This window comes from Pipistrellus hanaki, assembly GCF_964339955.1.
Source record: "Pipistrellus hanaki genome assembly, chromosome: 15".
Lineage (NCBI taxonomy): Eukaryota > Metazoa > Chordata > Mammalia > Chiroptera > Vespertilionidae > Pipistrellus > Pipistrellus hanaki.
The window spans coordinates 4,367,751-4,390,592 of record NC_140517.1 but is presented as its reverse complement, the minus strand read 5'-3'; the positions used below and the strand labels follow the sequence as shown (position 1 = coordinate 4,390,592).

At 58.3% G+C, this 22,842-nt stretch overlaps 1 protein-coding gene across 1 annotated transcript; it reads right to left on the bottom strand.

Moving 5' to 3' along the window:
- Positions 1-562: 562 nt before the first annotated feature.
- Positions 563-19,218, bottom strand: IRX6 (iroquois homeobox 6; the record flags this gene model as incomplete). Its single annotated transcript, XM_084906822.1, has 6 exons — positions 563-633; positions 14,785-15,387; positions 16,058-16,371; positions 17,131-17,240; positions 17,956-18,216; positions 19,174-19,218. 6 exons carry the CDS (start codon positions 19,216-19,218, stop codon positions 563-565), a joined length of 1,404 nt encoding a protein of 467 aa, XP_084762948.1.
- Positions 19,219-22,842: the final 3,624 nt, after the last annotated feature.

Sequence of the window (22,842 nt, the reverse complement as noted above, 5' to 3'; positions counted from 1 at the left end):
CTGAAAAGAAAGAAAGAAAAAGCAGGTCATCAATAGATTCCCAGTGCATCAGAGGGAGTTCTTTGGAGCCTTCCATTTTACTGGAGAGAGAATGCGGGCTTAGACTGGACACAAGACTTCCCCAGGGGCCCAGGGTCTGTACTTGGCTAAGATCCAGGACTCCCTATCCAGCCTGTCATACCCCCCTCTCCTTCCAACACTTGCCCCTGTATTCCTGAAATAGCCAACTTGGCACTGTTGGTTGGCTATGGTTTGTTTAGACTTTTGTTTTCTGTTCGCCTTGGCCTTGGTTTCTGCCAGAAGGTAACCCATGTCCCTTTCTTCCTTCGTGGATCACTGGGCTGTGTTAAACCCACCCGTGAACAGTTCTCCGGGAGTACGGAGAGGGAGGTGTGTGTGGAGGGCAAGAATAACATAATCCATTCAGAATAAACTCTGAGGTAGAACCTCGGAAAAGCGTTTTTGAGAAAACAACAACATGAGTCCGTTCATGACAATAACCATTCTATTTTAAGGATTTCCAGCGCATAATTTTGTTCAACTCTGACCTATGTTTACAGCTTTAAAAACCACCAGCCTTCTTTTGGTCATTCACGAACATCAGGCCGAGGCTGTCTTTAGATTTGACACCACCTGCAGAACCAGGAAAGACAGGGAAATGGACAAAGATGGGGACTTTGCGTTCAGAGACAATATCCAATTTTGTGTTGGCTGGGAATGCATTCAGCTGCAAGTAATCGAAAAGCCAACCAGTGGTGGTTTAAACCACAGGACAGTCATGGTTTGCAACCCTTGAGGTCTGATGTGTGCAGTTTCGGTGCTGGCTCAGAATAGAAATGAGACCAGGGCCGAGGTCCTGGTTATGGTTGCTGCCTCTGTCCTGGGCCTCATGACCTGGCATGCCCTGTCCAAAGGCAGGGGCACAGGGAGGCAGGAAGTGGGAAGAGGTCTCTTTTTTATTTTATTTTATTTTATTTTATTTTATTTTATTTTATTGTATTTTATTTTATTTTATTTATTACAGAGAGGAAGAGAGAGGGATAGAGAGTTAGAAACATCGATGAGAGGGAATCATCGATCAGCTGCCTCCTGCACACCCCCCACTGGGGATGTGCCCACAACCAAGGTACATGCCCTTGACCGGCATAGAACTTGGGACCTGACAGTCCACAGGCTGATGCTCTATCCACTGAGCCAAACCGGTTTCGGCGGGAGGTCTCTTTATACAGCTCTTTCCCAGAAGCCCCCAGGAGTGCTGTGTTCCATCTCCTTGACCACAGCAAGCCACTCTGAGCTGCAGGAGGCTTAGAAACCCCCTTTGCTGGGAGGCGGGCCAGAAGGAAGAGGTTGGGCTTGCTGCTGATGGGCAGACACACACGGTCTGCCAGCACAATGCCCAGCCCCTATCCCCTCGGCACCTATCTTTCTGCATGTACTAGTCCTATTCTTCTGTGGGCAGCCGAGAGGGGTCTCTCTTGGCTGCAGGTTGGCCTGCCCTTGGGGCCGAGGAGCTGAGCCCCTGCGTGAACATTGGACTGGGAGGACATGTTGGAGGACTGGGAGGGCTCATGCTTTAGCTTCCTCGTCCTTGAGCGGGACAACTAGAAGGCATGCTGAGCATTGGTTTCCAGCGGCTCTCGGTGGGGCCATGACCCCGCTGCCCACTGAGGTAGCCTGCCTATCCATGCAGCTGGCACTGACTCCCTCGTCTGCTGTCTCCCTTCTCCTCTCCTGCGCTGCCACTCCCTTCCATCATCTTCCACATTGACCACTTGTATTCAAATCTTGCATTAGAGTTAGCTTGTGGGGACCGGGGGACAGGCGGGGGTTGGGGGCTGGGGGGGGGAGAAGGGGAGGAGTCCAGCCCAAGATATTAGCTGTGTGACCTCTTTATCTTTCAGTTCTAACTGCGAAGGGAGATCATAATCCCCATTCAGGTAGCTACCCCCCTTTGTGAGGGTCAATGACAACATGCATGTGAATCCGAAACCTGTTTGGCTCAGGGGATAGAGCGTCGGCCTGCGGACTGAAGGGTCCCAGGTTTGATTCCGGTCAAGGGCATGTACCTTGGTTGCGGGCACATCCCCGGTGGGGGGTGTGCAGGAGGCGGCTGGTGGATGTTTCTCTCCCATTGATGTTTCTAGCTCTCTGTCCCTCTCCCTTCCTCTCTGTAAAAATTCAATAATATATTAAAAAACACATATGGAAACGCACTGCAAACTGCGAAGCACTCCATAGGGCACAGGGAGCACATGGGCTGAAAAACAAGGGGCTTTTTCACCCATGCCGGTTGGCCGGTTGGCCGGTTGGCTGGTTGGCCGGTTGGCTGGTTAGGGTCCGTTTCTGTCATCTGGCCCGTACTCGCCCAGGACTGAGTCTCTGGGCAGCAAGCGACGCCTTCCTCTGACAGATGAAGGCAGCGCCGTTGCCAAAGTGGCGCTTTCCCTCCGTCTCAGCTGAGAGCCTTGCTTTCAGCCATTACCGCGCTGGGATCCCAATTAGCGGCGATGCTTAGAGACTGGGGGGAGGCACTGAAACGCTCACACGGTGGCATTATCGTTTTCAGTATTCGGCGTATTGATGAAGATAAAGTTAATTCTCTGTCGCAGGTACTCAGCTGGAAACCTTTGGGGACCGGCCTCAAAACACCCTGCCTCCATTTCATTTCCTCCGTGGCCTTCGATGGACCGGCGACAATCACCTTAATGAAGCCAGGCTTTTAGAAATCAGCGGCGTCATCGATTTCCACGCGGTGGAAACGCTCATCGAATAGGGCTTGCGGTTTCTTCTCTGTTGTTGCTTGTTGTTTTTTTCCTTGACCTCCAAGCTGGGGGGGCGGAGGGGGAGGGTTCTTCTGGCTGCTATCCCTGACGTGGTGCTCTCCTCCTGGCCTCCCCGGACCTCCGGCAGTGGGCCTGGGCTGTCCCGGGGCTGTCTGGCACTCACCCCACCTTCTAACACCTGTAGCTTCCTGGCCAAAGAAATTCATCTTCCAGACGTCACCCCTGGACTCCTCTTGGCACGTGAACTTGACCTTGCAGTCTACTATTCTGTGCATGGTTGTACCCATGAAGAGAACGTTTGAACACCTCTCCTGAGATATAATTGATGCACAGACACTGCATTGATTGAATGGGTACAGTGTGTTGCACTGGGACACCCTATTCCAGGCCATCGACTTGTCCAACACCTCCCAAAGTTTTGTTTTATTTTGGTTTTTTAAGATTTCAGTTTTGTTTTGTGGTAAGGACACTGGACATGAGATCTACCCTCCTTACAAACTTTTAAGTGCCCGATCCAGTATCATTAGCTCCAGCCACTACAGTGGTACATCGGGCCTCTTGTCCTCATTGAAAGGAAGCTGACCTGTATTTACCTCGAAACATATGATATGTGTGTGTGTGTGTGTGTGTGTGTGTGTGTTCTAATCATTTCAACACTTTTATCGATTTTCTTTCTTTTCTTTTTTCTTTAAAAAAAAAAAAAATATATATATATATATATATATATATATATATATATATATTTTATTGATTTTTTACAGAGAGAAAGGGAGAGAGAGAGAAACATCGATGAAAGAGAGTCATATATCAGCTGCCTCTTGCGCATGCCCTTGACTGGAATCGAACCCAGGACCCTTGAGACCGCAGGCTGACACTCTATCCACTGAGCCAAACCGGTTTCGGCTCTTTCTTTTCTTTTATTGATTTTAAAATAGGTTGCTCTTGAGCAGGAAAAAGGCAGGTAATTGCACATTAGGGTATCTAGCCAAAAAATAAGTAACCACATGCGTCCATATGAAGGTTCCCAGGACCTTGAACTCAAGGGCAGAAGTGTGGGCTCTTCCCTCTTCAATTGCCTTTGGTGTACCCACCCACCTTCTGTGGCACTTCCCCCTCCCGGTGTCCTCTCCCCATTTCCTTCTCTTTCCTTCCTCTCTTCTTCCTCAGTCAGTCACTCATCCAGGTCGGGTTGGTTGGTTGTTGTTTGTCGTTGTGTGGCATCTGCCTTGAATCGGTTACTGAGCTTGGTGTAGGGAACAAGCTAGACCAAACAGACCCCTCCCTGCCCCGGCCAAGTTCACGGTCTCCTCCAGCCGAAGGACTTCGTGCTGCCTTCTCTTTCCTCGTTGTCCAAGCCTCTCTCCCACCAGGAGGCATTTGTTCCTGTTCCTCTGCGGAACGGAACCCTCCAGAAACGCCCTCCCATTCCGGCTCCTTCTGACGGTCAGGATTCCACAGGCCGTCAGCTCCGGGGGAGAGGCCTCTCGCGGCGGGATTTACGGCTGGGCAGAGCCGTTTCATAAAAAATGATTCATGGTAATTAACATTTTAACTTCAGGCCATTTAACGGCACCTGACAGAGGGGTCAAGCGAAACCCATGGGTGTCATGGGTCAGACGGCACAGTGACGGGGTGGGGCTGAGCGGCAGCTGAGAATCCGATGGAGAGAGAGCGTGAGGCGCCGCTGCGTACAGACAGGGCTTCGGCTCCTGTCCCCGCGGCCGGCTTCCCGTGTCACCGCCAAAGGGATGCCGCCTCCCTCTCGGAGTAGAAGCATCTGTGTGTGTGTTTGAGAGTTCGGTTTTGTTAAAAAATAAATAAATAAATAAGACTGCCCCACACCCTTCTGCCTCCTGGGTCCCGTACGCAGCGTGCTGCCCGTTAGGGAACATTTCCTGGATGTCCAGCATCAGGGGACTTGCTTTCCTGAATGTCCCACCTCACGGGCTCCACACTGGCTCCTGGCCCTCTGACCTCTGAGCTGACCTCCCCGGCCCATTCATCTCCACATCCTCAGCTCCCTTCCTCCCCCGGATCTAGGCTCCACGTTGCTTCTCTCTCATGGATCTCCTGCCCTCTCCCCTTTTTTTCTTGCTTTCTGAGGGCTTATGGATCGACCTTAGCAATGTCCCTCCTGGCTCCAAGCAGCCCAGGGGCGGCCCTTTCCTGAGGGTGGTCTCACCCACTGCTCTGCCCCCACCTCGCAGAAGGGCCTAAACACCAGCCCCTCCCACTACAAACGGTGGGCGGAGAGCGAGACCAGAGCCGGTGTGCTTCAGGAGTGGAAGGCTGGAGGGTCGGTGTCCTCCTGGGAAGTAGTGAGAGGAGGGGACAAGGACTGGGCACCGGGCAGGCGACCCACGGGGACTGGCCCTGCACCACCCGGGGGGTGGGAGCTTTCTGTGGAGGGGGAGCTGCTGCTGAGGACCGCACACTCCTGGGGAGCAGGTCAACCCCCAGGAGGGGAAAGCGTGGGAGTGAGACCATGCTTCCCTCTGAGAGTGTCCCCACGTGCCCACGTCCATCTTTGGGGAACGAACGGCCCTTGGCTGACGGAATGGAGACCCCACAGGGAGGTGGCCCATGAGAACCGGGAACTGGAGTCTGTACGGGATGGCAGCGGGACTGGATGGCAGGCTGGTGCTGTGGGGCACTTCCCCAGGGCGTCCGACCGGCCCGGAGCGGGTTGAAACAGCCCCCGCCCGTGTTGACGGAGCACCGTGCCAGTCCCCGAGCGAACACTGAGCATCCAGCACGGGGGTTCCTCCTCAGCCGATGAGCCACCGCCCACAAGCTCAGGTCCAGTTCGTCTCATTTCCCCTGCAGAAGCGGAGGCTGGGAGAGAGGGAGGCCGCTAAGGGGCAGGGCCAGGATAGGAAGCCAGCTGCTCTTCCTCCCATGCTGATATCCTCCATCGTGCTGTCAGGCTGCCCCTGGACCAGCTGAGCATGTCAGGGTGGCCACCAGGAAGGGAAGGGCGGACTGAGAGTGGGGAGCTGTGCAATGTTTTTCTGCCCCAAAATTTTACTTAAAAGATGTGAAAGGGGCCCGGCCAGTGTGGCTCAGCGGTTGAGTGTTGACCTACGAACCAGGAGGTCACGGTTCTATTCCCGGTGGTCAGGGCACATGCCCAGGTTGCAAGTAGGGGATGTGCAGGAGGCAGCTGACCAATGATTCTCTCTCATCATTAATGTTTCTATCTCTCTCCCTCTCCCTCTCCCTTCCTTTCACTGGTTTGGCTCAGTGGAGAGAGCATCGGCCTGGGGACTGAAAGGTCCCAGGTTCGATTCTGGTCAAGGGCATGTACCTTGGTTGCGGGCATATCCCCAGTAGGGGTGTGCAGGAGGCAGCTGATCAATGTTTCTCTCTCATCGATGTTTCTGACTATTGTTCTCCCTTCCTCTCTGTGAAAAATCAATAAAATATATTTAAAAACATATACATATTTTAAAAAGTGAAAGTGAGATATTTAAAGAAAACAGCAAGTGAACATAGTGTATGTTTGGATTTGGCCTGAGTCTGAAAGGAGCCGTGAGAACTAGCATTGGCCGTGACGCTCTGACATGGACACAGCGGGCTCAGTAAGTATGCACGTCTGAGGGGCCCCGGGGAACAAGGAGGCCTTTCCCAGTGTCCCCACCGTCCCCACGGGGAGGCCCAGCCCCAGCCCGATGGCCGCTGTGACCTTGCCTGGGGTCAATGTCAATAGCTGTTGTCCCCGGGCAGTGGGCCACCCGTGTGGCACTTAGAGATGCTCCTTATGCACTTAAGAGGCGTCATTAGCACCGAGTGGCCATTAGCGCAGCCTCGCCGTACAGAATGACTCTCTGAACGAGGCAAAGCGGAGGAAGCGCGTGTGGGGTGGAAGCCATTAGCGGCGACCACGGGAGGGCTGACCGTGGGCCGTGGCGCCATTAATCTTGATAAGGGGAAGTGGGAGCAATTCATAAAACCCACTTGGGGAGGTTTCTCCCTAAATGGACACCTAGTGGGTGACCCCGTGTCTTTGCTCTAGGTAAGAGGGACACGCAGGAGCTGAGCACGGACTCGGCATGATGAGCTGGCCAGGCAGGCTGGGCTGCAGATCAGGGTGCACAACAGTGATTCCAGGCCTCGGGGGGCAGGGTGGTGGGTGGGCGGGGGGGGGCGGGGAATAGGGATGAGGGAGGAAGGGGCATGCTGGTGGCAGGGGTAGTTGAGGTAGAGCAGGAGAAGTTGCCATTGGCATTTGGTACAATACTTGCTCTGGGCCAGGCACAATTCTATTATTTATTTATTTATTAAATATTTTTATTGATTTTTTACAGAGAGGAAGAGTGACAGAGAGTTAGAAACACCGATGAGAATGAATCATCGACCAGCTGCCTCCTGCACACCTCCTATTGGGGATGTGCCCGCAACCAAGGTACATGCCCTTTCCCGGAATCGAACCTGGGAACTTTCAGTCCCCAAGCCGACGCTCTATCCACTGAGCCAAACTGGTTTCGGCCCAGGCACGATTCTAACGCTTTACATAGTCCCTGTTGAATCCTCACAGCAGTCCCGTGAGGCAGGTACTGTTATTTCCATTTTAGAGGCGAGAAAACTGAGTCCAGGACAGGTTATGCCACTGGTTAATGGCAGAGCTGGGATTCCGAACTGGGGAGTCTGGTTCTCACTGGTTTTCTGCACAGTGTGGTCTGAGAGCAGATGCCCTCCGCCTTCTGCCATTATTGGGGGGGGGGGGTAGCCTGAGCTTTGGGGTCACCCAGACCTGGATGAAGTCCCCAACCTTGCCACTTCCTGGCATTGGGGCCTGGAACAAAGGACTTCACTTACTTAAGACCTCGCTTTCTCCTGTGCGGAGTGGAGAGTTATTCTGAGATCGTACGAAGCGTCAGGCACTTCACGGCACTTGAGTCCCTGTCCCTGCCCTCTTCTCCCACATCAGGGCGACACACGCATGGTCAGGCCAGGACGCCGATGGGGGAGTTGATGGACAGCCAGAGGCCTGCCCCACCAGCACCCTCTGTGGCAAGGGACCGGCGCAGACCAGTCGGCACCCTCCTCCTGGCCACCTGCGTCCTAACTGGCCTTGTGCTTCCTGGGGTCTGGGTTAGTGCCTCTTAGGAAGGGAAAGTTTGTGACTCTCCAGAATCCACATGGGGAAGCCCTAACCCCAAACCATGGAGGGAAAATGTACATATCACCCTTCATGTGACCGTGGGGAAACCAGAAAGATTCATAGATTCCAAGGGAAAATCATAGGCTTCTAGACTCTCAGTGGGCCAAGCTCTACCTCTCACCTCCACCCAGCTTCTAGAAAATGCCAGGGCTGCAATGAGGAACGGCCTGGTTGTAGTGCCCTGGTTCTCAGCCTTGGTTGCTCATCGGAATCACTTGGAAGCTTTAAAAAACAAAAACAAAACAAAAACAAACAAACAAACAAACAAAAAGAAAACAACCACTGCTGGGCCTCTCCCTTAGAGACTAGATCGAACTGGCCTGGGGTACAGATTGGATAACGGTGCTAAACATCAAAACAGAATGAGACACCTCCCTGGCTGGCTGTGGGCCTCACTGGGGTGGAGGAGGACTTCTCTATACTCATCATCGTGTCACTGTCAGCACCGTGACTCTGGGATTGGGTCTCCAAGGCGCTAAAGGAAGCCCATTTGGAGGCAGGCACAGGCCCTGAGGGAGGACACCTGTCTCTGATGATCTCACAAATCATAATCACCTTAATCATAATCACCTTTTAATCTCACAAATCATAAACATGGATTTACTAGCCCAGTGGTCGGCAAACTGAGGCTCGAGAGCCACATGCGGCTCTTTGGCCCCTGGAGTGTGGCTCTTCCACAAAATACCACGGCCTGGGCAAGTCTATGTTGAAGAGGTGGCGTTAGAAGAAGTGTAAATTTTAAAAATGTGGCTCTCCAAAGAAATTTCAGTTGTCCTGTTGATGTTTGGCTCTGTGGACTAATGAGTTTACCAACCACTGACCTAGGGGGCTTGTTAGTTACCAAGATAGATCTTCTAACCCACAGCCCCAAGGATTCTCCCCTCACGGGCTGATTTTGATGGTGGAGATCTATGGGCGATAGTTTGCCAAACACGGATCAAGGAGGGCAAGCTGGAGTCCCAGAGATACAGTTTCATCATTTAGGAGGTGGGCACATCAGGGAGCACAATATAATGCTCTCCAGGACTGTTACATGATCAGGGCAGGGAAAGGACATGGCATGGAGTCTGGCACATGCTAAGGGCTCCACATGCTATTATCACTACCAGGGTCATAGGATCTTAGAGCCGAATGTGACCATTGAGGTCACCCGGAGAGTCCAATGCGAAGGTGCTGACTCCCGCTGGAGAGGAATCTATAGACATTGGTTCAGCTGGTCTCCACCTGGGCCCCTGGTGGCCGCCCCCGGCTGACGGAAGGGAGGTTTGAGCCATCGGTAGTGTGGAGCCCAGGGCTTACAGACTCAGCTCTGAGAACCGCACTGCCCTGTGTCTGCCGCAGGCACTTCTCGGTGCTCACAGGCCAGCTGTCGGTGGGCACCAGCAGGCTCAGCATGGGGAGCAGGGCTGTGCCCTCCCTCCCCGGGCTCTGCTGTTTAATCAAAACTGTATTCAAAATATGATTCTGGGAGATTATGCGGGGAGATTTGCAGGAGGCGCTCCCTGAGGGCAGAGAGGGTGGGAACAGATTGCTGCTGGGATAATCATAGGCTCAGATGGGCCATTCTCAGGCCCCCCCTACCCCCCCGCCCCCATGGAGATCCAGCCCATCCCTGTACTCTATAGCAGGGGAGACCGAGAGAGGGGACGGGGCTGGTCCTCCACATAATAAGGTGGGAATGGGATGGAGAGCCACTTCCTGGGATCCCAGGCGACTCTTTGGCTCTTCTCATACCCCACTGTCTCCAGGCAACCAGGCCCGGGTCTTGGGGACAGCCTTGGCTGCAGGCTCCTGCTACGGTTTGGGGAGGCTGCTGTGATGTGGGGGATGCAGGGAGAGGCTAGGCACCCAGGACAAGAGATGGAGAACCCCCCCCCCCCGAGGTCCTGGCGGTGAGGTCGGAGGGCTCAGGTGGGCTTTCTTCCCCAAGGAAAAGGCTGATTGGCTGGAGGCCCTTTGGGGGTCAGGACCCTGCCCGCTCCCAAGCCTCCATCCTCAACTCCCTGATCAGACATTTAGCCTCTGGCTTGGGTGGGTGCCTTCTCTGGAGCCTCCACTTTCCCCACCTGCGAGTGCTGATACCCTGTGATGCTGAGGGGCCTCTCTGGCCTCAGAATGGCTAGCTGGAGCCCCACACCAACGGCCTCTCCTTCCCCCCCAAAAAGCCTGAGGGGGGAGGGGTCTCCATAGTCCCTAAGGAGGAGGCGTGGTCGAGAGCGCCTTGAAAGAAACCTCCAGCTAATGCTCTTTATTACAAGCCTTAATCCTGCAAAGCCGACTGGAAATCATGTTTATCTTTTCGCAGTTTAATTTTCCGGACCCTAAGCCACGGGTCAGTGAGGGTGGCTGGAGGGTCCCCGGGGAGCAGGGCAGGCGCATCTGTGTCCGGAAGCAGAAGGGACACAGGGAGGGAACTTCCCAGAGGACGTGTGTGTGTGTGTGTGTGTGTGTGTGTGTGTGTGTGTGGTGTGTGTTTGGGGGGAAGGAGGAAAGGAGGAGCCCAAGAGGACCCTGAGTGGAAAGTTGGGGTCCCTCTCAGCTGTGACCCTGAGCCAGTCCCCTGCCCTCCCATTGGGTCTCCGTTTCCTCACCTGAGAAAGGGCTTTGTATTTTTGTGGGTCATGATCTCTAAGGAAGACTTTGCACTTGGCTTTGAGCAGTGGCTGGAAATAGACGAGGAAATGGGGAGAAGAGGCCTCAGAGGGGAAAGGGGGCGGCAGTCTGCCCCCCAGGATGGAAAGAGTGGGCTTCCACAGCTCCCAGGAGCGTGGGTCATGATGTTTTTCAGCTCAGAGTAGAAAGAAATCAGTCCCTGGTCTGTGCCTTCATGTAAGATCCTTGTTAGGGAGGGAGTAAAGTAAATCTTTTTATATATACCGCTATATAGTTCGTTGGAAGAATCTGCACTGTTAACTGGTGCACCTGGTAAATATTTCATTGAAAAATCCACATTATTAACTGGTGGACCTGCTAATCGTCATACTGGCTAATAATGTGAATTTTTTTTTCATAAATATTTACGGGTTAGTAGTGCGGATTTTTAAAAACATTTGCTGGTTAGTAGTGCCTATTTTTAAAATAAATGTCTACCGGTTAGTAGTGCGGATTTAAAAATAAATATTTACCGGTTAATAATGCGGATCCTTCTTCCTGGCTTGCAAATGGCCACCTCTTGATGAAACAGGAATTTGGGGGTAAAATAGGACAGGTTTGGGAAATTTTAGGAATTGTGGAAATGAAGGGGACGTGGAGGAAGCACAGGGCTGCAGAGCAGCAGAAGGTACATTTCCATAGACTGAGGAAGCTGGGAACAGCAGGTCTATACTTATAAAATAAAGAGAAGGAAACCCTTCATTTAGAAGGAGAAGAAGAAAGCCCAAAGGGAATAGGAAAATAGTAAGGAAGGAGGGGGGACAATGTCCCAGTTGAGGTTCAACCTTTGAGCCCAGGAGTTACTATAGTAACCAGTCTAAGGGAATAGTGACCAATCAGAGGGGCTATCAAGGCACCGGGGTCACGGGAACCCCCCAAATTATAGCCCTTTGGTCAGAAGTTCAGATGACCTGAGGACCCCTCAAATTGTGGCCAGTGCAATCCCTGATTCTCTCTCATCATTGATGTTTCTATTTTTCCCTCTCCCTTCTTCTCTGAAATCAATAATTTTTTTTTTTTAATTGTGGCTGGTGTCGGAAGTGAGTCTGCACTCATTCCAGGTCGTGTCACATTGCATTGGGGTCACATGGCAGTGCTAAGATGGGTGAGTGCCTGAGTTGGACTTTATTTGGCTGGTTGGTGGCTGGAAGTCATAGACAGTTCATGAGATGATGACTGACAGGGTTAGGAACTGGGATTCTAGGGGGTTGGGGGGGAGATAATCTGGCTGAGACTGAGGTTGGCCAGCATTCTCCCTGAGTCCCAGGCCCCCTTGGTCACACAATCTCCATTTTGACGTGTCATGCTCATCACCAACTATGTTTCCTTTCAAACAAGAAAGCAGATTGCATCGATTGACAGTTGAAGGCGTGCTCGAAACACAAAGCCCGTGCTTGTATTATTAGGTATGAATTAATGCATTACTTTTTCATATGACCAACTGTAAAACCCTGTGTATTGTGGGGGTGGAGCCCGCCCAAGCCAGGCCCCCAAGGAGCTGCCGAAGATGCTCACTCCTGGAGCAGACGGGCCTTTTCCTCCGCCTCCGCCCTCTGCAGACACTGACATCCATGTAAGAGGCTGGTCCACCCCTACCTAGCCCAAGCCTGCTCTTACAGCCCCAGGGGTGTGGCAGCAAGACCAGGGCACAGCTGCCCCTCAGGGAGCCTGGATCCCCTTCTCTTAGCCTCCCTGGGCTCTCCAGCTTGTTTCTTCCCGGCAACAGCTCAACACTGGCCAGGGGTATTTCAGCATTTCTTCTAGACCCTTCTGACTCCCAGCGTGGGAGGAAGCTGGGGGAGAGAGACAGGGGTGTCAGGGAGTAGCCTGCCGCCTGTCCCCATTTAACCATCCCCTTCCTCTGCAGCCTCCAGGGCTCTTACAATCTCTCTCCTTCCCTTCTCCCCAGGTCACAGACCCTCTCCATCCCAGACTCCAGGGACTGCCCAGCTGGCACCCTCGCTGGGGTCTGAAAGGCCATCCCCCCACCAGGGCGGGTCCAGCGGAGCCCAGCAGGGGAGGCCCAGCTGCTCAAGGGTCAAGCCAATAGGCACACACCCCAGGTGCCATCCCCGCTCCCCGGAGCTCAGAGCTCCCTACTAGGCCCAGGCCCCGATGCCCCTCCCTCTTTCCCCTGAGCACCTGGGAGCTCGCTAGCTGGCTGAAACCGAAGCCACTGCACCCAGGATTCAGGCACTCATCCCTCCGCTCCCCACACCGAGGGACAAAGCCCCCTTCCCTGCCCGCCCGCTCCCATGGGTGGGCCAGGGCTCGAAGTGTTTGCTGACCCGGTTTAAGGGAAAGAATGCCCGGGTCTCCCCTAGGCCGGCCTGGCAAGCTGTCAGACTTCGCCATCCCGCCCCATCCTAGGAGCGCGGGGTCCTAGAGCCAGTGCCAAGGGAGGGCCGCGAAGATCCCCACGGTCCCATCCAACCAAGGATGTTAAAACCCAAGTACGAGGGAACCACACGCAGCTTCCAGACAAGTGTCTGACAGCTCCCACCATTCCCGACCTCCCAGTTCAGTCCCCACCTCCTGCGCCCAGGTTTCAGCCCGGAGACAGCCAGGCCCGTGAAGACAGCCTGTCGGGCACAGGATGGGCGCAGGGAGCTGGGTTGGGGCTCGGAGTTCCCAGGCTGCAGGCGCCCGGGCCTGAGCCCAAACCCTGTCAATTTCTCTCCCAGAAACTGGGGGCTGAGGTCTGCAGCCCACACCACGTCCAGTCCTCCCCCCTCCCCAATCCCAGTCCTCCCCCCCTCCCCAATCCCAGTCCTCCCCCCCTCCCCAATCCCAGTCCTCCCCCCCTCCCCAATCCCAGTCCTCCCCCCCTCCCCAATCGCCCCTGTCACAGAGAGGCCACACAGCTTAGGTCTTAGGTCCGGCTTGATTATTTTTAAGGACACAAGGAATGGGGGAAGGGGGTGTAGACACAGATGACCCTTAGGGGCCAGGTCAGCGTGGACGTTACAACGTGACAGGGGTGGTGACAAGGGGAGGGAGCAGCTCAGACCCTGGATCCAGAGCAGGGAGGCAGACTGGCCCCGCCTCCCACCAGGTAACCTACCACTTTCTCTGGGATCTGAGGGGCGCCCCTCTGCCCCCCACTCCCAGCTCCGCGTGCAAGGAGCGCCTGCGGGAGGGTTGGTTTCTGTGGGTCTGTCCGTCTCTTAAAGGGGGCGGGGGGGGGCAGAGAGCCCCCAGTTCCTAGGGAGGTCTCCCCGCTTCTCGGAGTGAAGGTGAGTCGGTGAGTCGGCGAAGTCGAGCTGATTTCCGCAAATCGCACCGGGGCGCTAACCTGCTGAGAGAGGAGAGGTTGATTAAAACCCGGCGGCCTGGGGCGGCGGTTCCTGGGAAATTGGAGGCCAGGGGAGTCTCCTCCGCAGGGAATCCGAGGTCTAGAAGCAATTTGCCCGCCAGAGGTAACACGTGGGCGCCTTTGTGTGTAAATTCAAATAACAATGGAACCCAATTTCCGCTAATCCTGGGAGAAAAGACCACAAAGAGCAGAACTCTGACGGTCAGGGCCGGAGGCGGCCAATTTCTCGGGAATGGCCTTGTATGGGGAGGCCCAGCGGGGAGGGGGCAGTGGGGAGGAGACGCGGATTGGCAGTCACACCCCGCTTAGGGGTGATCTTGCGGTGAGAGCTCTGGCTCCAAGGACATCACCAACCCCGGCTGCCCTCCCCAGGTGCCTGCGGGGCTGCGGAGAGGATGGGAGGCTCTCTCGTAAGCCCTGGCCTTGCAAACTGTGGCTCTGGCCCTGCCCTTCCCACTTTCCGGGGACTCCAGGGGCCTGCCCAGCCCCAGCAAACCCGGACACAAGCATAGCAGGGGCACACCGCCCTCCTCTGCAGGGCAGGCAGGGGACCAGGGCTCCTGTGCCAGAGGGTCCTGAGGGTGCCCACCTGGCGTACCTGGCAGGTCCCCGGGTGCCAGTGCAGAGGGGTGGCTGCCCATCTCTTTCGCCACTGCCTCCCTCGGAGCTTTTTACTGTTATTTGGCTTTTACATGAGGGAACGCCAGGACTGCTATCTCTAAGCTTCCGTTTCAAAGAGGGCCGTGCGCCCATCCCGTGCCAGGTGTAACCTGGCGTGCCCAAGGGTCCCGAAGGGTATGCCGCGGGCCGGGCAGCGCGCGGGCAGGGGTCTTTTGGACACAGTCCCAGCGCCATGGGGGGCCCGCTACCTTCTGCTCCGGACGGCGGCGGGTACTGGCACTGCCCGGCTGCCTCCCTCCGCCGCGGGCACGGGGCGCAGCTCAGGGGCAGTGCCTGCATGGCCAGCGCGGGCTTCCCGAAGGCTCTGGCTCCGAGGCAACAAGGCCGGTCCGGTGCGGAGTCTCTGAGGCCTGCGGGGGGCTGTCGGGGAGTCAGGCGGCACTCGGGGCTGCTGCGGGTTCTGGGCGGGGCGGGGGGCGCTCCTTGGGCGGTGGCCGTGTGCACCAGGGACCAGATGCGCGGCTTCTGGCCGCAGGGGGAGTGCGTGGTCAGGGCGGGGGCTCCTGGCTCCGCCCGCAGGAAGTTAGCTTCTCCCGAGGATCCCGGGGGCTCGGGGAAAGAGAAGCGGGGTGCCTTCAGGCCGCGCTCCCCGCGCTCCGGCCGGCCCAGGGGAGCCAGGGCACATGGGGTCGGCAGCGGCTGCGCGTCCTTGTGGCACTCCACGAGCCTGTCCATGACCTCTGCCTCCTCTTCATCCTCCTCCTCCTCCTCTTCTTCCCCCTCCTCTTCCTCCAGGTCCTCCAGGTCACTCAGCCGGAGGAGTCCCTGAGCTTCCCGGCTCGCAGCGAGGTCTGCAGGACGGGAGGAGGGAGTGAGAAAAGCGCCAGGCCGGCCCCCAGGGAAATCTGCGGGAGTGCCCGTCCCCAGAAGCTTTTAGCGAGATGTGCCCGGCCCTGGGGCATGCTGGGAGTCCTCCACCAGGAGGACCACACCAGCCCTCACCAGGGCCCCAGGGAGAGAACGCCTGCCCCAGCCTGGACCCCAGCCCACCAGACCTCTCCTCCTCTCCATTCGCCCCCAGCCCCCAGGCCGGGGGAAACCCATCTAAAAAGGCAAGGGGGTAATTTCTATCTCGTTTCCGCACGCCCAGGTGGCTGGTGTGTGGGATGTAAAGCAGCAAGAGCTAAAGAGGTGCCAGACACCCAGGAATTCATCCAGGGAAAGGGCTTCTGGGGGCCCTGAAGGGGTCACAGTGCTCCATTGTGAAAGGGTTAAAGGGGGCTGGCCTTAGAAAGGATGAGGGGGATGCATTGGCTTAGGCAGCCTGGAAGGACCTGCCCAGGTGTCACTTTAGTCCAGACAAAGCTGGTTCTGTAGGGGAGGCGGGGCAGAGGGTACCCGCGGGCACAGGCCCTGAGGCCTGCAGGGGGAGGCAGGTGCCAGGGTCAGCGAGCAGCGCCCTCCCTAAAGCCCACCCCGTGGGCAGCAGCGGGCAGCTGGCGTGGTGCCCGTGGCGGATACCTTGGGCCTCACCCCGTAGGCAGCAGCCCGGCGACTCCCGGGCCCCCTCCTCGGCCCTCAGCTCCTCCCCGCCTCTGTTCTTGGGCGCCCAGGTCATCTTGTTCTCCTTCTTGAGGCGCCGGCGCGCGTTGGCGAACCAGGTGGACACCTGGGTGAGCGTCATCTTGGTGACGATGGCCAGCATGATCTTCTCGCCCTTGGTGGGGTAGGGGTTCTTGCGGTGCTCGTGCAGCCAGGCCTTGAGCGTGCTCGTGGTCTCCCGGGTGGCGTTCTTCCTGCGCCCCGCGCCACCCAACTCCGTGGCCGCGTGGTACCTGCAGGGGGAACCCCGCTCACAGTTGGGGGGGGGGGTGGGGACACCTGGGCCGGCAGGCAGGAGGGGGTGCGGCCTGGGGAGGGGCTCTGCTCCCGTCCCTCCCACTCATCCCCCTTCCCACTGGCTGCTGCCCAGATCGGCCCTCTCCGGGCAGCGGGTGGGGAAGGACACTCCCTGCCAGCCACCAGTGTGCCCCACACCTTACCCCCCCACCTTACCCCCCCACACCTCACCCCCCCACACCTCACCCCCCCACACCTTACCCCCCGCACCTTACCCCCCGCACCTTACCCCCCGCACCTCACCCCCACACACCTCACCCCCACACACCTCACCCCCCGCACCTTACCCCCCGCACCTTACCCCCCGCACCTCACCCCCCCGCACCTCACCCCCACACACCTCACCCCCCCACACCTTACCCCCCACACCTTACCCCCCACACCTTACCCCCCCACACCTTACCCCCCGCACCTTACCCCCCGCACCTTACCCCCCCGCACCTCACCCCCCCGCACCTCACCCCCACACACCTCACCCCCACACACCTCAGCCCCCCACACCTTACCCCCCACACCTTACCCCCCGCACCTTACCCCCCCGCACCTCACCCCCACACACCTCACCCCCACACACCTCACCCCCCCACACCTTACCCCCCACACCTTACCCCCCGCACCTCACCCCCCCGCACCTCACCCCCACACACCTCACCCCCACACACCTTACCCCACACACCTTACCCCCGACACCTTACCGGTCATAGGGGTAGTGCCCCAGCGTGGGCTCGTAGGGGTAATAGGCGCCCGGCTGCGAGAGGCTGGGCGCAAAGCTCCCTGCGGTCTCCTTAAACTCATACTGGGCGTTCTGGTGGGGGGAGGGGAGGGGAAGGAGGAAGGAAGGATTCAGTTCTCCCCACGTTTGGGGAGGAGACCAGGTGGGGTCTGCGCTAAGGGTGTAAACCCCCAGAGCAGTCCGGTCCAAGTTCAATTCCAGTACCCACGACCTCGAACTGGCCGTGTGATCTTGGAAGGGTTGCTAACCTCGCCATGCCTCTGTTTCCCCGCGGTTAACGGGGACAATAGTGTTCCCGTAGGCTATGGGAGAAGAGCGCTGGCAGGAGGAATGCCTGGGGCAGCATAAGCAGTAGTTACACGTTAGTGGTTATGACGACTGTTACCACTGGTGCGTCCCTCCCCTTCCTCCACCACCTGGGGGCCTCCCCTGCCTCAGTTTCCAGCAGAGCTGGTCCCTGACCCTGCGTATCTCTCAGTGACTCTGGGGAAGGTATGGACCCCAGCTTCCTCAGCTGTACCTTGAGGGGAGTTGGGACTTGCCAACCAACTTGTGAGTAGAGATGCAAATGTGTGAATAGAGATGCAAATGTGTGAATAGAGATGCAAATGTTTTCTAAACAGCATGGACTTCTGCAAACTGTGACCCCAACCACTGCCTGTCCTCCAAGGAGCTGGGCGTCCTTCCTAGGTTTCCCTGGAGACGTCACAGTGGATTTCCCCCGCAGCTTCTGCCCCTGGGCGATGGGTTCTGGAGCCCAGACCCAGGTCCCACCCCCTGCACTCACCAGCGTCCCGTACAGCGCGGGTGGCTCCGGGCTGTAGGGCAGGTACCCGGGGTAGCTCTGGGCAGCCGCAGCGGCCGCGTAGGGGGCTCCATAGATGCCCAGGGCCGTGCCCAGCTCCGGCCGCGCGCTGCCCAGCAGCCGGCTGTCGTAGGGAGCTAAGCAGAGAGCGGCAGCCGCCGGGCTGGAGCCCGAGGCCACATCAGGGACGGAGCGCGGGGAGGATTCGCAGCAAGTGGCGCTGGAGTTTGCAGACACCAGGAACTAGGGGGGCGGGGGCGAGAGAGAAGGCATGGGAGGTCAGAGACCCCAACACGGGATCGCTCCTTCATTCAACACCACCCAAACGCCGCCGCGGGCTGAGCATTCCGCTGAGCATTCCGCTGAGCCCTGCACAGGGGGGATCCGAAGACGAGATTCATCCAAACGGCCCTCAGAGACGCTCCTGAGCTGTCGCTAAGGCTGCAGTTCCCCCGGGGCCCGGCCACTGAGGACATTCTGAAACCCACTCTGCTGGCTCCCCCGCCCCGTCCCCATCACAGGGTCCTGCAAAGGCAGAGTTGGAAGTTGGCCCTGGAAACCTTCATCCCGTCTCAGGCAGACAGACCCCCATTTGACAGGAAGGGCGGGCAGGCTTGTCCAAGGTCACAAAGGGGGTCAGAGGCCGGGAAGGGACTAGACCCCAGGAAGTTTTACCCTGCACTCTGGAGAGAAACTGGAGAACAGGGGTGGGCGCCCCCAGAATTTCTCCAGGAAGCCCTGGTCCCCGCACAGTGCCCACACAGGCCTGTAAGAGGGAAGGAACCAGAAGCAGCGAGCTTGGACGGACCCAAGGAAGTGGGGGAGGGAAGAACAGAGGTCAACCACGAACAGCAGCAGGACAGCTGTGGGATGGACAGCGTCCTGGACTGGCAGTCTCCTGCCCTGGGCCCTGCCGGCCACCTCAGCCGGCTCTCTGTGCAGTAAGGGGGCCTGTCTGGAAGCTCCCCGGACCCCACCCTCCTCCTGAGCGCAGGGTCAGAGGGTCCCGGTTTGGGGTCACCCCCTCTTCCAGGCTTGCGCTCAGGGAGTGGACTGTGGTACCTTGTCACCTGGTCCCTGCTGCTTCTGGTTTCCCGGGAGACCCATCGGAGAGGAGGGCGCTCAGGGACAGGCGGGTGCACTGGGTACCCCCTCCATCCAGTCGCCCCCGCCCCCCCCCCCAAAAGAGGCGCCTCTTACCTGGGAAGCGCTGCCATACGGGTGTCCAAAGTGCGGGAAGGCCATGGTGGCTGCCCTCGGCTCTCCTCCCTCTTCCTTAGCGTGCTCCCGCCTCGGCCCCCGCGGTCCTGCGCCTCCAGCCGGGCGCTGCCTCAGTTCCTTACGCGGCTGCGGGTGGTGCCCAGCGCCGGGTCCTCCGCCCGCTCGGCGCTCCCGGAGGCAGAGCCCAGGGCAGACGGGCCCGCCGAGCCCCGCGCTCTCGAAGGCGCTGCACAGGCTGCCGAGGGCCGGGAGGCAGGAGGGCCCATGGATGAGCCGGGGGAGGGAGAGGAGGCGGCGAGTTCCCCAAGGCGCGCGGTGGGGAGGCTGTGCGGCTCCGGAGGGGTCCGAGGCGGCCAGAGGCTCCGCGTGACGTCACGGTAATCCCGGGCCGCCAGGCGGGCCCCCGGCCCCGGGGCCCCGGGCCACCCAACGCGCCCAGCGCGGCCAGCCCTTGCGCGCTCACTCGGACCTACTCCTTATTCCGAGTCCCCACCCTCCTCCTGAGCGCACGGTCAGAGGGTCCGAGTTTCGGGTCACCCCCTTGTCCAGGCTTGCGCTGGGGGAGCGGACCAGAGGATGTCAGAGGCTGGTGCAGCCGGCGAGGAATGTCAGAGACCCTGACCCTTTCCGCTGGGCGCGCAGGATCCTACCCCTTTGCGCTTTCCATCGGCGCGCGCGCGCACGCCTCCCTCTCCAAATTCCCGGGGCGCAGCGCTCACCTCCTCCCCGCGGCCCGGAGGAGGAGGAGGAGGAGGAGGAGGAGGAGGAGGAGGAGGAGGAGGAGGAGGAGGAGGAGGAGGAGGAGGAGGAGGAGGAGGAGGAGGAGGGAGGCCTCCTGGGCGGCGAGGGAGGAGAGGATCCAAAAGGAGGCGCAGGAGGAAAACAGCGGAGGAAAGCGGGGAGAGATGCTAGCGGGAGAAGGCGGAGGGGAGAGGAGAGCGGAGCCGGAGTGAGCGGAGGCGCGCGGGGCGGGGGGGGGGGGGGGGGGGGAGCCGGGCGGGCGCGGGCTGGGCGGCGGCGGCCCGGCCGCAGGTGGAGGGGAGCGGAGGCTCCGGGGTGAGGCTCCAGCCGGCTCCCCACCCCGCCCTCCGCCCGCAGCAAAGTTTGTTCGCGTCCCAGGTCCCCGAGAGAGATCCTTGGGGCGGCGCTGGGCGGCGCTGGTGAACCCCGCTGGCGCGCGCCCGCCTTTGTCCGCGGAGACCCAGCTCTGCTCTCCAGTCCCCCCAAAGCTAGCTGGATTCGTGCCCTCCGCGCAGGGGCCTTTGCCAGGGCCTTGGCCCCGGCGGGCTTCTCTGCCCCTCGGGCCCTGGAATAGGCCGGATAGCGCCCCCTCGAGGCCCAGGGTCAGGCGCCCTGAGGATCCACCTGGAAACGCGCCCAGCCTGACCCTGGGCACTGCAGACGGGAGCTCAGCCCGGGGAGCCGGTGCCGCGGGAGGCGCCGGGCCGGGCCGGGCCGGGCTGCAGCGGCGGCGCTCCGCCGGGGGTGGCGCTGGCGAGCCGCGCTGGAGCGGGCCCTTCGCTCTCCGCCTGGACGCCTGCCCGGCTGGGCCGCGGGTCTGACCGGCCCCCTTAGTCCCCGGGGCCCTCCAGGGGCACGGGTGGGCGCATGAGCTCTTTGGGGGCCGGAAAGCGGCTCTGGTTGGCGACAGCCGTAGATCCCGCACCCTGAAAAGTCTCAGCCCCTAGGCCCGGAGCACCTCCCCGGAGGGCCTGCACCCGAGAACAGGGAGAGCCCTTCTGGAGGGCGCTGGCAGCGGCTGCCCGAATGCCAGGCGAGCCCTGGGTTTGGGAGCTGCAGAAACCTGGCCTTCCACTCCCTGGTCACTGCACCTTCCAGCCCTCAGGGCCCCTCGGGAGGAATGGGGTGCGGGGAGGGTTGGTCCAAGGGCTCAGTTTTATGTTCGAGCTGAAACACAAGAGCCTCTGGCCCCCGGGTTAGGGACAGCCCCTCTCCTCTGCCCTGGGTCCTCGCGGGGCCAGGAGGGGGCACAGGGGCAGGGCCAGGTCTGGGCCCCGTTTGCCTCTGGCCCCCGAAGCAAAGCCACCCCTTTAGAGCCATATCTCTGGCTTCCCCTTTTCCCCATCTCTGGTTCTGCAGAACTGGGGAGGCGCTTACAGAAGCCGCACTCCCAACCGCAGGCTCCCTCCTGAGAGACACGGGACAGCTCCTTTCTGAGCGGCAGCGGGAGCCCAGCGAGGGCCCTGAGCCAGGAGAAACCTTGCCTTCACCCGGGAAGCTGCCCTCCTTAGAAAGAGATGGATGGTTATCGCCTGATTGATTTAGTGATAACACTTCTTCCCCGTAATAGCTGGATCCCCTGATTTCTCCAAATGCACTTTGGCACCATCCACACATTTGCGGCTCGGATGCATCTGAGCTTTTTTTTTTTCTTCTTCTTTTTTTTAAGTGAGAATTGGAGAGCATTCATTAAATTAGTCCCTCGGGGGAGATTACGGCTAATTAATTAATTGCAAACATTTCCAGAGGGAAGGTATGTCAATTGTAACGTAATAAAATGAGGTGGTTGAAATCCTTACTCAGCAACTTAGGTTGGCCCATTCGTTCCCAAGCAGGTTTTTTTTTTTTTTTTTTTTTACAGAAAAAACGGGGATGGTGGTGGAGAGAAAGCATTAGCTCTGTCCCCTGGCGCTCTGGTTGCAAAGGAGACGCTACCACAGAGCACGTATTGATTTTCGGCTGATTTATCAGACCTCTGCGGTATCAGTGCGCGCGCAGGGCCTGCAGGCCTCGCGCTCGTCTCTGCTGGCTGGGATTAGAGGAAAGCAACATGATTTTTCAAAAGAAAAAGAGAGGAAGAGGAGGAGGAACAGCGGGGAAGGAGATTGGGACGTAGGGCTAGGAAGATACCCCAGCTCATTCCCTTCTTATGCAGTAAAAAATATTAACAAAGAACTCCACACAGAAGGGCCTTCTGCTCAGGAACCTTCCCATTGTCCTCCTGGTTGCTTCGTGGTACCAGGATGTGGCAAGCCTCTGGGTTCCAGGCTTGGGGGCCGCGGTTGGCTATTTCTTTCTGGGAGGTTGGGGGGGGGTGGTGGTGGAAGTGGCACCCACAGCTAAACCCACCCTGGCTGCTGACATGGAGTGCCACCCCTTTGAACGCTTTGTGGGGTTCCCTACAATGGATTCTTAGGGAGTGTCCCTATTATTTTTAAAAATATTTTATTGATTATTTACAGAAAGGAAGAGAGAGGGATAGAGAGTTAGAAACATCGATGAGAGAGAATCATTGATCAGCTGCCTCCTGCACACTCCCTACTGAGGGTGTGCCTGCAACCAAGGTATATGCCCTTGACCGGAATCGAACCTGGGACCTTTCAGTCCGCAGGCCGACGCTCTATCCACTGAGCCGAACTGGTTTCGGCAAGTGTCCCTATTCTTGCCATCCTCTCCGGACCCCCTGTGGGACCCAGAACAGAACGAAGCCAGAGGTTAACCCGGGATCAACCTCCCTCTGGCGGAAGGCGCAGGGAAAGGCAGTCTGTGTCTACATCAGAGTCCCTGCAGCGGGATCTGCTCCCCAACCGTCCATGGGTGCCCACTACGGCTTCCATACTCACGAGGGCTCTGAGCTTCTCCCCCACCACGCTGGCTCTTTATGGCTCTGCTCCGCCGTGATTCATT